Below are 17,768 nucleotides of genomic sequence, written 5' to 3' on the forward strand. Positions count from 1 at the left end.
AATCCATGTTTTTTCCCCAGGTTTTTGAGGTGATATTGATGTACTTCAAAAGCAATAAAATTTGAATTCTGCCACTTAACAGGTGGATGACCTTAGACATTTACTCTTGCATTGGTTGAGTTTCTTCAGCTATAAAATGAGAAAAGTAGTAAAGTCCAGGACTACCTTGCAAAATTGTTTTGAGAATGAAATATGTGGTAACTTTGTCAAAGAATTTTACAAAATGTAACACATTAACGTGTGAAATATTACCCAGATTTTTTTATCTATTAAAAGACATATTCTCCATAACTAAGATAGTCTATATATTGCCAATAATTTTCATTTCAGTGAAAATATGGTTCCGAGCATTTCTGTCTTATTCACTTGCTTCCCAACGGAAGGGACCATGGTTTTGATGGAGATAGAAGAGAGTAGGGATTAAGGACATAGATTAAGTTCAAACAGACATGAGTTCTGACCGAAGCTTCTATGTGATCTTGCACTAATTCCTTAATACCACTTCTTTGTTAAGTAGTAGTTCCTACTTCCTAATCCTAATAGTTCCTACCTGTGAAAAATTTTATGATGATTAAATGTAATAACATAACCAACATTTACTACATACTTGCTACATGCCAAGCATTATTTGAAATGGTTGTCATGTAATAACTCATTTACTCACAAGAACCCTATGGTTTTGAATAGAGATCCTATAAGGGCCCTTGTTTTACAGTTGAGGAAATCAGAGGATGGGAAGAAACGATGGTGGCACTGGGACACAAACTTCTGCCTTCTGACTCCAGAATCATCCTCTTTCCATCTTGTAGCACCACCTCTTATTAAAGGGAAAGCTTGCAAGTTATTTAGCACACCAGAAGGCACATTGTAAATCCTCAAAAGTTGTTACCTATTGTTATCATCATTTGATTTCTTCACAGCTTCTTGCAGAATGCTTTGTGCAAGGTATTTGTTTAATAAATTTATGTTGATTTGATTTGGAAAGAACTCCATTGTATTCTCTTGGGCTTCTAAAAGATATATTCAATGAGAGAGTCTCTTATTTGTCAAGCTAATGTGATTTATGTGGCTGCCTTTAGATTAAGTTACTGCCTTTTATTTACAAAAGAAGATTAAATGAATATGTACAGATCTAAGAACTTCAAAATCCTCCTTGCTAAAAACTGTTTAAAAATTTGTCTTTGTAAGACAAAGAAGAATGCTCATAGGGCCAATTTATAAAATAAGTGGATTTTGCTAAATAGTATGTTTAGTATTTTTCAAAACACATATTTAGAACTCTTCCCTGGTTCTTTTTTGCTAGTTCTTATTTTTCCTGGTGCACTGTATCTGATGGATTCCTGTTCAGTGCTTTGTCGCTTGTTTTTTCTTTCCTGTTTTCAGTATTAAGTTGTTCATCTGTATATAAAATGGGGAGCTTTACCTGAGGAATACCAAAGAGGCAGGTTGGAATGTATGGGGTAAAATAAATCTTAGGTCAGAAAAATTGATGTGGTTTCACGTCCCATTGCTTTGTCTTTATTTTAGCTATTTAAATAGTGGGTAAGACTATCCTATAAAAACATACTCCAAATCTACACCTCAGGGTACTATTGACACAAGTGAAGAACAATACCCCCTCAAGCACAACTGAAACCCATTGTTCCAGCCCATCCGAGACAGTCTAATTCTCTAGGTTATGTTGTAAGGAAACCTAACCAAGATGGTATAATTAATAGACTGAAGTCTTCTGGATTTAGCCATTGTTAAATAACTGGAGGAAATATGCCAGGAGCCAAAGTCCCTTGCCTTAGTTAACATCTGCCTGAAAGCATTTTGGTCTCACTTGTCAGGATGGTAAATGACAGATGTGTCAGCACAGCAGAAAATGTGGTCTTTGGAAGAAGTTGTAGCCAGATTCCTCTTAGCCCTGATGAAGAGCAGCTCTGTGAGTGACCACAGCGTTCACTCCATTACTAGCTAATCATACCACAGACAGTTTTTAGGCAGTCCTCAGCCTTTATCTTCTATTAGTCTGCTTTCAATCACAAAGTAAGAGAACAACTATTTGAATGAATAGGACAGACTGGCTTTGGCATTCACAGAGTCCTCAGCATTTAGCATGATTAAGAATTCTGAGGCATACCTACGGAAATGAACTTGGCTAAAACAATATGTTCATTCTAGTAGTAAAATCTGATTTTTTCCCTTTAAAAGTTAAAAAAAATAGCAGTATTCAAACTGAATGAAAATTACCAGTATGGTATTTACAACAGAAGTAAAAGTGGTAGTCAAGGCCAACTGCTATTACAAATGTCCCCAAATCTCAGTGGCCTTACATAATAAAATGTTATCTATCACTGGATTGACAGTCCATTATGGGAAGTGGGGTGGAGTGGGGCTCTGTTCCACACAGTTTTTAAGGATTTAGGAAGTGGGGGGGGAGGGGCTCTGTTCAACACAGAATTTAGGGATTTAGGCACTTTCCATTTAGCTGCTGTACCATCTCCTGGGGAACTGGACTCTTCCAGTGGGTCCTCTGCATGCAACCTGCAGAAAATGGATGATGATGTGGAAGACTGTATGTAGCATTTTTAGGAATTGGATATACAAGTAGTTACATCATTCATTCATTCATTCATTCATTCATTCATTTGAGAAAGAGAGAGAGCACATGTGTGAGCTGGGGAGAGGGGCAGAGAAAGAGAGAAAGAGAACCTCAAGCAAGCTCCGTGCTCAGCATGGAACCTGACATGGCGCTTGATCCAATGACCCTCGGATCATGACCTGAGCTGAAGTCAAGAGTCGGACAATCAACTCAGTGAGTCACCCAGGTGCCCCTACTTACATCATTTTTACCAATACTCCTCTGAGCAGAACTCAATCTCATGACCTCACATAACTACGAGGTAGGCTGGGGATTGCTCTCTAGCTATATAACCAGAAAGAAAAATAAGTGGACTTTAGTGAACATATGTATTTATAGAGTTAATCATCTTTTCTTTTTTCCTATTGTGAGTATCTCTTTTGTAGGATAATAGACATAGGTAGTCCTACTGCTCTCTGGGATATCGTGTCCAACTTTTGTTTCTCTTTTAGACTTTTGGTCTTGGGTTTTTTGTTTGTGTGGTTTTAGTTTTTGTTTTATTTTTGTTTTTTTTTTAGTTGTAAGTAGGTTTAGACATTTTGGGTCAGACTGAATACCTTCTCTGCCAGCACAGGTATTGACTGTTGGACCTCCATCCCCTCCCACCTGGGGGTGAGAGAAATGTAAAAAATGCTACTATGTTGAATCTTACATCTTCCCAGTATTCAGCCTGATGCATTCTGACCCTAAGGGATGGTGAAGGAGCAGATGTTCTAGTGGGCTGCCCCAGACCCATGGAAGTAGGTGAATTTTCAGATTCTATGAATTTGTTAAAATTTTTTAATGTTTATTTGTTTTTGAGAGAGAAAGAGAGAGAGAGAGGGTGGAGGAGGGGCAGAGAGGGAGGGAGACACAGAATCTGAAGCAGGGTCCAGGCTCTGAGCTGTCAGCACAGAGCCTGATGCAGGGCTTGAACTCGGGAATGGCGAGGTCATGACCTGAGCTGAAGTCAGATGCTTAACTGACTGAGCCACCCAGGTGCCCATGTTAGTACTTTTAACATGGAAGCTCATCACTAGACTTGTGACCACAACATTGTGGGTATGTATTTAACTTTTTTTTTTTTTTTTTTAACTTCTGGTTCTTTGGATTTAACTAGCCTGACTACTTCAGTAACATAGAGAAAAAAAAAAAAAAAAAAACTACATTAGTTTTACTCCCAAATTTACTTGCATTTAGTTCAATTGTATTAAGCACTTTCAAAAAGTCAGTTATTAAGATAACTAGGGATATAAAAAGAATGAGCAACCTACTGTACCTTCAAGGAACTGATGGACTAGAGGAGAGAAATTTTCTAGCACATAACCAGTCTGCTATATTTATATAATAGCTATAAAACAATTATATGTATGAAAATAAGGGTACAACCCAGAATATAGGAACATAAAAAGGCATTATTGTGTCCTGTAAATGTTGTGAGTAGCTTTTTAGAGGAGGAAAGATTGGAACTAGAGGTTGAACAATGAGAAAGACCTTGCTAGACAGGAAACAGGGAGGGGTAGCTAGATATTTGGGATAGAGAGTACTTTGCAAAGGAAGTTGTGTCATGTTTAGGGAATGCTGAGGATTTAGATGTGTCAGATGAGATAATGTCAAGGGGGGGAGAGAGTGGGATGATGTGAGGTTGGAAGGTTAAGTTGGAACCACATTTGTAAAGGGTCTAAAAGACCATAATTTGGAATTAAGGGCTTTATAATGTAAGATAAGGGGAATAGCAAACATTACTTTAGTATGAAAGTGTAAAATCAGATTCGCATTTTAGGAAAATAAGTCTAGCAAAAGAATTAATAATAGATTAGAGAATTTTAAATTCTCATACTGAGTTTGTGCATATAGATGCATTATTATTGTTTTTGTCTTTCAAAGACACAAAAACCCACTTTCAAGTAGAGAATTGATACAATAGATAATACCACTTCCTTTTTCTTCTGTGCACTTTTTCTAAGGGCCACATACAGCTCTAAAATAATATGTCATGTTTTAGCCAATAAAAAATGCAACTTCCAGCTTCTGATAATGACAGACTAGCTTGTATCAGAGTAGACTTCCTACCAATAGTAATTTAAAATTCTTGACAAAATATAAAAGCAATGACAGAAACTGTTTATTGGCACTAGAGAGCAACTAAAGAGGATTCAGCCTTGGAAAGAAGAAAATACACTGGGTGAGATCCACATTTAAATGACTTTGACCACAAGGGCCCTCCTTGCCCACCATGGGAAATAGCTGATAGGACTCAAATAAAAAGCAATAGTTTTACTGATTTTAGGAATCATAGGACGAATTCAGGGTGGTCAGAACAACTAGGAATTGAGATTAGGGTACCTGAAGGGAGAGAGTCACAAAGGAGGGAATGCCCAAATCTGTAAATGAATACCTCTAATCTTTGGCAGAGCCTTAAACTGCATGTACAGATAATGAGTCCAAGGAACCCAGGAAGAAAACATGAGCTTGAAGGCTGAAAGAAGTAGAACATTCAGTTTCTCACTTTAGGGATATAGAGTTTAGAAATTTAGTTCCCCCAACTTAGAGGGAACTGACAAACACCTTAGGTTTTCCATTGAAACTCCAGAAGTTTAATGCTTTAGGAATAAAGACCACATCCTAGAATTAAGGGAAAAACTGGAATAAATCTACTGTAACAAAAGCCTAAAATTAAGCCTCCATATTACCTGGCAGTAATTTAACTGCTTGCTAGAGCAGTTGGCTAGAGCAAGCGTCAGTGCTGTTTGGAGTAAGATAATTTAAAGCCTTATAACATATTAACAAAGTTTGTCATCAGTAATTACCGGACAAGCAAAGAAACAAGAAAATGTGACCCAGCAACATGGGGAAAATCAGTCAATATAAACAAATTCATAGCTGACATAGATATTGGAATTGGGAGGCAGGGTTGTTAAAATCACTATACAAAATCTGTGAAGGCATTTACATGAAAAGACAGGCGAGGAGATGGAAAAGTTCAGGAGTGACACAAAAACGGTAAGAAAAAGAACCAAATGAAAATCTCAAGATCTAAAAAAAATCTCTGAAATTAAAAAGAAAAATTGGATGGAGCTAATTGCAGATTTAACACAATTCAGTAATAAAAAGACAATAAAAATTAGCAAAAGACATGAGCAGACATTTCCAAAAAGAATATATATGAATGGCCAATAAGCATTTGGCAAGATACTTAACATCGTTAATCATCAGGGAAATGCAAATTGAAATCACAGTGAGAAACCCCTTTTTATCCGTTAGAATTGCTAAAATTAAAAAGGCTGACAACACCAAAAGACTGTCAAAATTTGAATTCACATACTTTGCTGGGGGTAGATGTAAATTTGTATATCACTTAGGAAAACTGTGTATTAGTTCTTTATAAAGTAAAATATATACCAACACAGCAATTTTATTCATAGTTCTTTGTCCAGTGGAAATGAAAACATGTAGCCACACAAGGACTTGTAACTTGTACAGACTTATTCACAATAGCTAAAAACGAAACATGTCAATGCCTATTTGTACATGAGTGGATAAAGAAATTGTGGAATTTTCAACAATGGAATATTACTCAGCAATAAAAGGGAATGGAGCACTGATGCACACAACAACATAGATGGATCTCAAAAATAAGATGAGTGAAAGAAGCTAACCCCCAACCCCCATCTCTTGTATGAAGTTTGAAGTTATAAAATAGGCAAAACTTAGCTATGCTGGTCAAAATCAGAAAAGGGGCTCTCTCTAGGGTGAGAAGGGAAATTGTATGTAAAGAGCACAAGAGAACTTTATTGATATCATGGTTACATGAGTAACATATTTGTTAAAACTCATCAAACTGTACTTTTGAAATCTGTGTATTTGATTGTATGAACATTATAACTCATGAGTACAATTGATGGGAACTGAAAAGCAATGCAATATGGTAGTTCAACATGCCACTTGCAGGGACTGAGGTAAGACTATTTGGATTCAGGTCCTGCAGGCAGTGAATTATAATGGGTAAGGGTGTGGTTGCAGCATCAGACAAAACGGAGCTTTTGAATCGCAATGCCAATATTTTGTGAATATTGGAAAGTTACTAACCTCTTCTAAGCTTCTATAAAAATGGAGATGATAAAATTAGTATCTACATGGTAAGGTTGTCCTCAGTATAGTGGCTGGCATATAGATGCACTCAAGAAATGTAAGCTGAAGTCATTATTGTTAAATAGCTCTTCAGCCTTTCTTTCATTGCCCTAATGCAGTCATGAATGCTGGTATAACATGAAGATTTTGAGAATTAGATATCTACAAACTGCATTACACTGCAATCTAAATAATGGAGACAATATTTGACAGCATATGATTAAGTACACGAGCAAATCTTATTTTAATTATCCATTTCAAACTAAGTAACTATCTCTTTGCCAAGAAAAAAAGTATTCAATTTAAACTACTTTTCTTGAAGCTCTTGTAAAAAAATGCAAACAGAAATTAGGACCTAATTTTCTTCTTAATGGTCTCACCCTCGGTTTCCCATCTCATAATCACTTTTTATATGTTAACATATCTTTCAAGTACATATATGTATGCATGTACCTGTATCTGTATAAGTGTGGGTGTGGCTGTACCATTTATGTACTCTTCTAAACCTGACATTTCACTTAAAAAATCTTTCCTAGTTTGGAACTATTTACATATAGAGTTGGCCCATTCTTTTTAATAGCCACATAATCGTGCATCACTTTGATGGAATTTGATTTATCTAACTAGCTCTCTAAGTAGTTCCAAGTTTTCACTATTATAAACAATTTTGAAAGTTTTTACTTAAGTCTTTTGCAGTTGTGTTAATTATTCCATAGAATAAATTTTTAAAAAATGCTGTGTGAAAGAGTTTGAAGAAAATTTATCAAGCCTTTTTTTTGTAAGAGAAAAGTTGTATGTGTGAGTGTGTGTGTGACTAAGCAGTGAAAGAATGAGCATGTTGAAGATTCTCTGAGTGGTGGAATAAATGGTGGTTTTCTTTCTTTTTTTTAAAGTTTTTTTAATGTTTATTTATTTTTAAGAGAGAGAGCGAGAGAGACAGAGTGTGAGCCATGGAGGGGCAGAGAGAGAGGGAGACACAGAATCTGAAACAGGCTCCAGGCTCTGAGCTGTCAGCACAGGGCTTGATACAGGACTTGAACCCACACACCGTGAGATCATGACATGAGCCGAAGTCGGACGCTTAACTGACTGAGCTACCCAGGCACCCCATGGTGGTTTTCATATTCTTCTTGCTTCTCTATATTTCTTATTTTTAAATAAGGAAAGGAGTTATTTTAAAATATATAAAAGAGTTCCACTAGATGGGTTTAAGATAATTAAATTATTAACTTATAATTAACTAGATAATTAAATAATTATGAGAACTATTAATGGGGCACATAACACTGTCTTAAATGCTATGTGGTGCCTCTCATGCACTATATTATTTAAATTCTATGTACAACCATGTGAGGTAGTGCCATTATTGACACCAATTTCTAAGGAAACTGGGACTTAAGTATCATATGACTGGTAAAGGCAGAGTCCATTTTAACCTTGTTATTCTCATGTATTGTAGCCCAGAGTAGTCTGGAGTCATTTTGTTGTGAGGGTCCTTGAGCCCAGGTTCATTCTCAGGCTCTACATGTATGGTGATGTAGTCAAGCCCAGATGAGCTTGTTTCCCTAGGGGTCTTCCTCAGCTGAAAGCAATGTCTTCATGCCAGTCCATGGTAGCAGAAGCTACTTGAACATTAGACAAGTTGTCTGCCCCTCACTGACCACCTTTCATCCACTATCTGGCTTCCTCTCAAAATAGAAATAATAGTAATATTAATAACAATAACAATAACAATAATAAGAAGCAATAATCAGTTACATGCTGGTGTGAACCGGGGAGGCAGGGGGACTCCTTCTGATCTCTAATATCCTGGTTTATTTTCACATCCCAGTTACAATGATTCTCTTTCTCTGTCTCCTTATCTTTGTTTAGGAGTCTTACATTTCCTTTCCATGCAAGGGGCCCAATCAATAACAACTAAGAACCTAAGTTTTCAGTTTCCTAATTTATGTGCATATGATCTTTGACCTTTCCATCTGTGTACTTGCCCCTCATCCAGTAGTATAAGATTTTAATTTCCAGCAGCATCAGATTTGTGTTTTCAAAAGGCGAGTTTCACTGTGTAGGCCAGGTGTTGAAGGGGGAGGCTGAGAGGCCAAAGGACTGGTGACGCTTGAGGTTGGTGAAAGTCAGGAAGCTGATCATTTAGCGGAGCTAGGGCAGCAACAGCCAAGGTTCTTGGCTTAGTGCCTGTCAAGTGAGTGAGGGTGACTTTATGGGTGTTTACTAAGACCTAAGGTGCCCTTGCCCATCATCTAGTGCCCTGTCAGATACCCTGCAGAAACACAGCTGTATTTGTGTCATGCTTTTGGGGGAGGGGAAACTCGGAGGTCTGGTTCTTTTCCTGACGGCTTTAATTCTACTCTCAGTTTTGAAGTGAGTACAGATGTTTCAGAGTGACGTTCTCACTTTCTTCTTGACCTTTTTTCTTCTATAACCTGTGATATGTCAGAGACAACACTTACCAGCTTGGGAAACAGAATTGTTAGCATTTCTTCCCAACCCTGTGTTTAGTGTCATAAAGTTAATAGTTAGACATTGGACGTGGTGGGGATATTTACACAATTGATAATGGAAAATGCTGTAAATCAGCGACTCCCCACCCCAAGAGAAACTGTTGTTTAATGTTTACCAACACACTACACGACTTATATAACCCTTCTACCTCTGCTCACCACACAAATCAAATACACACACACACACACACACACACACACACACACACACACACAAGAAAATATAGTTTTGAAGGATTGGACATCATAGGTTTCTTCTATGAGACTATGGTGATTTCCAGGAGGAAAAACTGAGCTCCATTTTTCTTTCTATCTCAGGTTGTCCATTTATTTCCAAAAGGACGAAAATGAGCTAACTTCTTTCTCTCTTTCCTAGTGGATGGCTGTATTCACCGAGCAGCTGGCCCCTGTTTACTGGCAGAATGTCGTAACCTGAACGGCTGTGAAACTGGACATGCAAAAATCACATGTGGCTATGACCTGCCGGCAAAATGTGAGTACAGCTCTTTTGAACACTGTTTCAAAATCAGATGAGCACTCTTACATTGTTTTATTGCTCAAGCGTGTAACTGGAAAGGAAGTGGCAGTGGTGATATTTAATTAAATGTGCTTATATTCAGATTTTGTACTTGGTAATAAAATGTGTTTTCCAAATAGTTTCTCAAATATATATATATATATATGTGTGTGTGTGTGTGTGTGTGTGTGTGTGTGTGTGTGTGTGTGTATAGTGTGTAAGTGTAGGTGATTGTTGCTCAGATCTTCAACAGCGTGTCTCTGAAACAGAGAAATAAACATGTGAGCAAAATATACATTTTAGTATTTAAGTGCTGTGGAGTGACAGCTTCTGGAAATGATGCCAATTTCTTATTCCTTGTTCAGGTTTCTTGATTGTGGATGTGTTTAGAGCAAAGGAGATCAAAGTGATATATTGTGTTTTCAGCTGCCATGTAAAGGCTGATTGGCAATTACAGCCAAGGCATCTGTCACACTTTGCTTTCAGGAAAAGCCAATGGAATGTGGTTGTCAGTGTAAGAATGTATTTGCTCTTTGAATGTGGAATGGTCAAAACTTCCATTATATTTGAATAGAGAGAAGTATTGCATTTGATTGACCTTGTTGCCTAGTCGTTTAGCCAGCTGAGTGGGGTGGTGTAGAATAAAAATACTAAGAGAGAAGCTAGTTAAAGGCACAGATGTTTTAATCACATAATCTTCAGGGCTTGGTCAGTGGAGGTACAGGGTTTCATTGTGCCATTAAGGTGTTCATTGATCTGGAAACTGGGACACCAATTAATTGTTTATTCTATTCATCTACTTCTTATGATACTGCCTGGGTCTGTGAGTACATTTTATGTAAAAATGAAGTGTGGTTTTTGTTGTTGTTGTTGTTTTGCAGTGGAGAAAATGTGACTTAAAAAATTATAACACAATCTGTGGGATACTTGGTGGGCTCTATATAGACAGACTGTGTAAGAATGAATTCCCTATGCATATATGTGAGTGGAGAGAGTGTGTTATTTTTGAAAGATTACTTTAAAGTATGTTTAAATCTGAGGCTTTGTAGTAAATGTAATATATTAATATGATATTTTTCCTTCATAAACATTATAATACTACTTTCTATATTTCTCACAGTGGGTTCCAGGGAAAGTATAGCAACTGTATACTGTTTAATTTTCCTTCAATGACTTCTCACTTTTCTTTCTTTCTTAGTGTTTTTACCTTGTGTGAAAGAGTCAAGTCATGTGCCAAATGACCCCTCACTCCCACTTGGAATGTATATTTATGTCAAATAAAGTCCTTTGGGTACAGTGGTGTTTCAAAGAATTCTCCCTCTGAGTCAGAAAATTTGAGTATTAAAGGTGATTTCCCTTTCCAGGATTATGTCTCTGTGTTTACAAATATTGGTCATTTTTTTTCTTTTTAACACCATACTACATTTGTGATATAGCTAACTGATACCACCCTGAGAACAAACAGAATATTGATTATTTTCAGACTTGTGTCTATCCTTAAGCTAAGGAATAAGGCCTGGTCTCCTAGTACTTTACTACTTTGTTTCCTATGTATTAAAGCACAAATAAGAAATTCTTTATAACTGAGATTTCTGAAGAGAGATAACCTCAGTATCACTAAATATGACCAAATAAAATGGTGGCTTCAGTGTATGGATTGACATCATGATAATTTTGTCTAATGTGCTTCAGTTTCATATCCTTGTAAGTCATCCAACTTAGTTCAGGGTTATTGAAAACTTGCACAATACCACTGAGGTGTAAATACCACCAGTGCTTGTGCTTGAGGAATTTCATGATTGAGTCATATCTCTGAGCTGAGGTGTGGCTTTCCTGGGCATCCCATGCCAACCGAGTCTTTGTGGCACAAGGACTCTAGTTAATGAAAGCCAATCCACAGGGCTTGTACAGAATCTGTGTGAACTGAGATACTGAAAGCCTGGTACACATTCTAGTCACTGTGTGCAGCTCACAGGGCACATTAGTAAAAAAGTCATTCAGCAGTAGAGAAAGTCCCAGTCTGGAATGGCAGTGCCACCTCACAAAAGTTACACATACGGACTACTTGTGAATAAGTCTTGGTATTTCTCCATATTTTAAGAGATTAATGATCTATATTTAAAACATAAAGAAAGGGGCGCCTGGGTGGCGCAGTCGGTTAAGCGTCCGACTTCAGCCAGGTCACGATCTCGCGGTCCGTGAGTTCGAGCCCCGCGTCGGGCTCTGGGCTGATGGCTCAGAGCCTGGAGCCTGTTTCCGATTCTGTGTCTTCCTCTCTCTCTGCCCCTCCCCGTTCATGCTCTGTGTCTCTCTGTCCCAAAAATAAATAAACGTTGAAAAAAAAAATAAAACATAAAGAAAAACAAGGAAAGCAATAAGGCAATATGGAAATGAGTAATAATCACTTATATCTGTATGCTATGTTATAGTTTTCCACAGTACTTTCACAAGCCTTTATATTTTAAATTATATTTTATAAACATTATGTGTGTGTTCATTTTCCCTTTTCCTGTCTCTGAAAGATGTTTTTCTTTTCTCATCAATTTGGTTCATCCATTTCAGAATCATTAACAATCCACAGATGTGCTTTTGTAGAGAGAGAATGAAAAGGGAACTCATTACATACTGTTTGGGTCATTTTCCCCCTCCATATTTAATAATTCCATGACAGTTTGACAGCAGAAACTAGTTCCTATCTGTCCTCTGTGACAGTGGGTTTATCATTATGGGGGTACTAAAGCCATTCATCTAACCACCAATGATAATATCTTCATGCTTCAGCAATTGTTTGGAAAATGCTACTGTCTAGGCTACAGGCAAAGTTGGTAATTTTGGACTGGCCTTTGCTTCCCTTATGCTTGCTAGATTAATTTATTCATAAATGCTTGTATTTGAATTAATCATATTTGTAGTCTAAATTCTGTGACTCATCATAATTTGTGGAAAGATAAGCCTCAGAGATTTAGTTTATTCTTTGTTGTTAGGATGTTTTGGTTTCTTTTGATGTAGAACATCCAATAATTATTTTCAAAAGTAATCTTAAGAGTGCAAAGAATATTGGCCAGTATTTCATTAAAGGTGCAAAGAATATTGGCCAATATTTCATTAAAGGTGATTGCTAAAGAAATGACTTAAGAATTCAACTGACTGTATATGCAATTGGACCTTTTGGGACCTTCTCTTTTACAATATTAGATTCATAATAAAATTTAGTTTCTACAGAGTTTTAGAAGCTTGTCAATATGTGGAACCTTTCTATTCAGGATATCATCATTCCACCAAAGTTTCAACTTCATGTGGGAGAAGTTTATTGATTTATCAGAGTCAGGGTTCTACTGCCAAAATCTATCACAGTGTTTCTTGAATATGTGCTGAATTAATATGAATGAATGGGTGATCAAACGATGAATTGTTTCAGAACTTTTCACCTGGAAAATATCTTTGCAAATGTTGCTCCTACTAATTCTTTCCCTCCTGGAATGCATTCTGCTCAGTGCTGGTAGATTAATATTCCTAAATCCAGAGTCCTTATAATTGTCCATAAGACTCTAGATGATGTGCCCCGCCCCCCCCCCTTACATCTCTAACATCACCTCCTTCTGTCCCCTTCCTTGCTCATACAGTTTGCTTTGCTGATCTCTAATGCCTTTGCATTAGCATTCCTCTTTCCTGGAATTCTATTCTACATATCTATATGGCTTGCTCCCAACCTACTTCAAATCCTTGCTTAAATGTAACCTAAAGTATCACCCTAACAAACTTGTTTATAATTGCTTTTCTGCCTTATTTATAATTGCTTACCTCTAGTATTTAACCTTCAGATACACAGTATCATTTACTTATTGATTTTGTTTATTGTCTGTCTCTCTCTATGAAAATGAGAGTAGAGATTTTTTTCCTGCATCTTTTTCAGTTATTGCAGTGTCCACACAGGTTAGAAAAATGTTTGACATGCAATAGGGGCTCAAAATCTAATTGTTGCACAAATAAGTAAAACCTAATTCCACTCCTCTCAAAATCCTTGGATGGGTCTTTCTTTAAACAGACTTGTTAGCCTGATCACCTTTGGCCTTCCATAATTTACTGCCATATCTTGAACTACTTACAACCTTTTACATGATGTGAATTGCTGACAGTGGTCTGCCTGTGCATGGGGCCTGCATTTGGGGCCATCTACAAAGCTCTTTCTTTGCTCCTTTTCTGTCTTCCAGACAGCTCAAGTACCACTTCTGCCATGAAACAAGTCTTCCCTTATCAACTCAGGTAAAAGTGCCTTCTTTTTTCTTCAAACTCCTGAACTCCTGACTTCCTGAACACTGCTTGTTAACACATTGAGGGCATTTTTCACTACTTCTTATTGTTATATATGCAAGCTTTCCACATTTCTTTAATCCCTTGGATATAATGGATACTAGAGAAACATCTACTAAATTAATTGCTTGTTAAAGGTGGAAGATTGATTGATAATTAGTGATGGGTAAAATGTTAAAGAAAATTTATGTTAATATTCCTGAGAAATGATGAAATCAGTGTCAATTATCCATTGTGATTTTTTAAATCATATTTTAACATACCTCTATTCCAAAGTCTCTTGTCTAAGAATTTTATTTTTAATGGAGCTTCTACTAAAGGTGAACAAATAAAAAAAGAAACTACATCTACTTTATTTAATGATTTTCAGCCTACCTCACATGTCTATTCTATTCCTTGAGAATGCTTAATTTTTAGGCTTTAAGGCTGAAGAGTCTTGAATAATAGGTAGGAAAATAGTAAAATCTGTGTCTATAAAATGACGGAATCTGTTTCTTTTATTCTTTCCATTTAATCTTAGAAGATATCAAAGGGTGATATTAGCATCCAACTCACAGGTTTTTATTAATCGTTTGAAAGGAGACTGTAGGGTGAGAGACCACAGTATTATATGTTTGAACATCATAGAATAATATGAATCAGAATCCTCATTCTATTTCCAGGTGCAAAAATAATCAGATGATGATATCTTAAAAGATACTCTTGACAATAATTAATACTTCTCTTATGCCTTTCATGAAGAAATCATAGTACCTTGAAACATTAGTTCATCAGTCCTTTTGAAATTTCTCTGAGGAAGTGACATGACAAGTTATGGTATTTTCTTTCAACACAGAGAAATTCAGGTACACAGTAGTTAAGTTTGTTGCTCCTAGCAACAAACTATGTCCATTGAGGGGCATGGCAGATAATTCAAGCATCACCTGAATAGGGTGAGAGTCTATGGCAAGTGTTAGCCAAGACCTGTTGCCTGTTTTTTTTTTTTTTTAATTTTTTAATGTTTATTTATTTTTGAGACAGAGAGACAGAGCATGAGTGGGGGAGGGACAGAGAGAGAGGTAACACAGAATCCAAACCAGGCTCCAGACTCTGACCATCAGCATGGAGCTTGGCGTGGGGCTCGAACCCAAGAACTGTAAGATCATGACCTGAGCTAAAGTCAGATGCTAAACTGACTAAGCCATTCAGGTACCCCCTGTTGCCTGTTTTTGTAAATAAAATGTTATTAGAATGCAGCATTTGTTTACATATTGTCTATAGTTGCTTTCATGTGACTGTGTTGAGTATTAGTAACAGGAACTGTATGTCCAAAAAGCTTGGAACATTTATTATCAGGCTCGTTATAGAAAATGTTTGCCAATTCTTGGGGCACCTGAGTGGCTCAGTGGGTTAAGCTTAGGTCATGATCTCATGGTTTGTGAGTTCGAGCCTGGTGTTGGGTCTGTGCGGACAGTTCAAAGCCTGGAGCCTGCTTTCCGATTCTGTGTCTCCCTCTCTCTCTGCCCCTCCCTGCTCACTCTCTGTCTCTCTCTCTTAAAAATAAACATTAAAAAATTAAAAAAGAAAAGAAAGTGTTTGCCAATTCCTGATCTTTGGAAATCTCTATTTTTTATGAAGGAGGAAGCTGAGATTGAGAGAGGTTAAATATTTGTTGAATTTTATTGAACGTATGTGATTTAGAGCCCTATTGACAAAAGAGGTACTAAAATACCTGCCGTCTATTTCTCGGGACAGCTCTTGCTTCTGTTGCCTCAATAGAACATCACCTTGGGAGGATGATCTGAAGCTTTTTAAATCTTTCAAATTATAAGGCCACCTTGAAAAAAAATCCTTGAAAAAAATGGTCATTTTTCTCAGTAGGGCCAGAACTGGAAAGTGAATAAGTCAAGTCTCTGAAGGGAGAGTTAATTCAAACCACCAAAGTATTTGGCAATAAATCTTTATTCCTAGCTTCTTCCAGTGGTGTTAGCTAATGTGCTGAAAGGGAACCTATAGTCCTGAGTAAATTCAGTTTCTAGAGTAGGTAACTCATAAGATGGGTCTGAATTAGTCTTCTGCAATGCATGACCTGATTTCAGCCATCATGGGCTCCGTCAGCAGGTGTCTGATTGTGAAGGCAGTGGAGTGGGCATGCTATCAAGAATATGACTCTACCAGGCTTTGATGGAGATCTGAGGGCCCTCATGAGCCCTTTCCATAATTAAATGACTTATATTACATAAAGAGAAAAATAGCTTTTGAAGAACATAAAACCATCTTCCTTCCTGAAGAGAGATGTGAGGTTGTTCCTCCTAAAACCAACTCCGATTGGCTCATTTTCCTGAAGTGCTTTAGGAATTTAATTACTATTTGAATCTATTTCTTCATAATTACCACCCTTTCATTTATATTAAGCAGTTTTATACATTTATCTCCTTAGTGATCCTTATGATGAATGTGGAAGTGAAAAGGGCAGAAAGACTGTAAAATTCAGAGTAGTGGTTCTCAAAATGCTCTCCTGAAACAGCAGCAGCACCTGGGATTTGTTAGAGATGCAAATTGTTTTGCCCCACCCCAACTTTGTGGTTTAACAAGCTCTGGGGTGACTTTGAGACAAACTCAAGTGTGAGGATCATTGACCTATACAGTGGTGGAATCCTGAGCAGTACCCTTGACTTTTTTTCTTTTTTAATGTTTATTTATGTATTGAGAGAAAGAGAGCTTGTGCCTGCATGTGCATTGGGGTGGGGCAGAGAGAAAAGGAGAGAGAGAATCCCAAGCAGACTCCACACTGTCAGCACTGAGCCCCGACAGGAAACATGAGCTCATGACCTGAGCCGAAATCAACCGTCAGACGCTTAACCAACGGAGCCATCCAGGTGCCCCAGAACTGTTGCCTTTTGATTCCCTACCCTGGACCCCTTTCACTACACAGCACAGGCATCCTTTTGGGTTGCAGATTAGGGCTGTCTTTGAAGAGAACTCAGACATGTTACCAGTTAGTATTTACTTGTTTATTGCCTGCCTTCTCAAACAGAATTAACAGTTTAAAGAGAAAGAAGTCGTATCAGTCTCATTTACCACTGGTATCCTTACTATCTGACTTAGTAACCAGAACCTAGTTCATGGCTTTTGATACGAATTCACTGGAGGAATTAATGAAAGCATTGTCTTTGTGATAGTCATAGCTGCCACTGCAGGAAACCAACCAAGAAGACACTCAGGATAGGATTACATGATTCCAGAAGTTTGCAGAGCCAGTGCTGCTACCATTGCAGCATCTGTGTTATCCTATCACCAGACATGCAGCTTGCTCAAAGACCCTAGCAGTGCAAGAACGTACAGAGGGGCCAAATTTGCTCAACTTGTCCACACGGCACACCAATAACCTCCACTTCAAACACTTTATTTCAGTTTCTTTTTTTTTCTTTTTTTTAACCCATTGTAATAACATATATTCCATCTCCAAGTGGCTTTGTGATGAAATAACTGAAATACTCTAATAGTAAATAGTGTCTTTTAAAAATAACTACATTTTGGAAGCAGCTAGTATTTACATTGTTGTATTACTGACCAAGTGTAGAATAAACGCCTATGCTTGGCTTTCATTAGTTGACATCTTAGCAGGACTTCAGAGGACACTGCCTATACCTCCTATTTCCTATGTGATCAATAGGAAATAACAGTGTAAATCAATTCTGGGTAATAA

General features: G+C 37.3%; 1 protein-coding gene across 1 annotated transcript in view; it reads left to right on the forward strand.

The window, feature by feature from the left end:
- The window catches only part of MACROD2 (mono-ADP ribosylhydrolase 2), a 2,049,910-nt gene that overhangs the window by 743,873 nt on the left and 1,288,269 nt on the right, over positions 1 to 17,768 (forward strand). The window contains exon 5 of the mRNA XM_040447744.1: positions 9,629 to 9,745. Coding sequence (XP_040303678.1) covers positions 9,629 to 9,745 — 117 coding nt within the window. The remainder of the gene's footprint in view (positions 1 to 9,628; positions 9,746 to 17,768) is intronic.

This window comes from Herpailurus yagouaroundi, unplaced genomic scaffold (genome assembly GCF_014898765.1).
Source record: "Herpailurus yagouaroundi ecotype Mexico unplaced genomic scaffold, PumYag 196, whole genome shotgun sequence".
NCBI classification, from domain to species: Eukaryota; Metazoa; Chordata; class Mammalia; order Carnivora; family Felidae; genus Herpailurus; species Herpailurus yagouaroundi.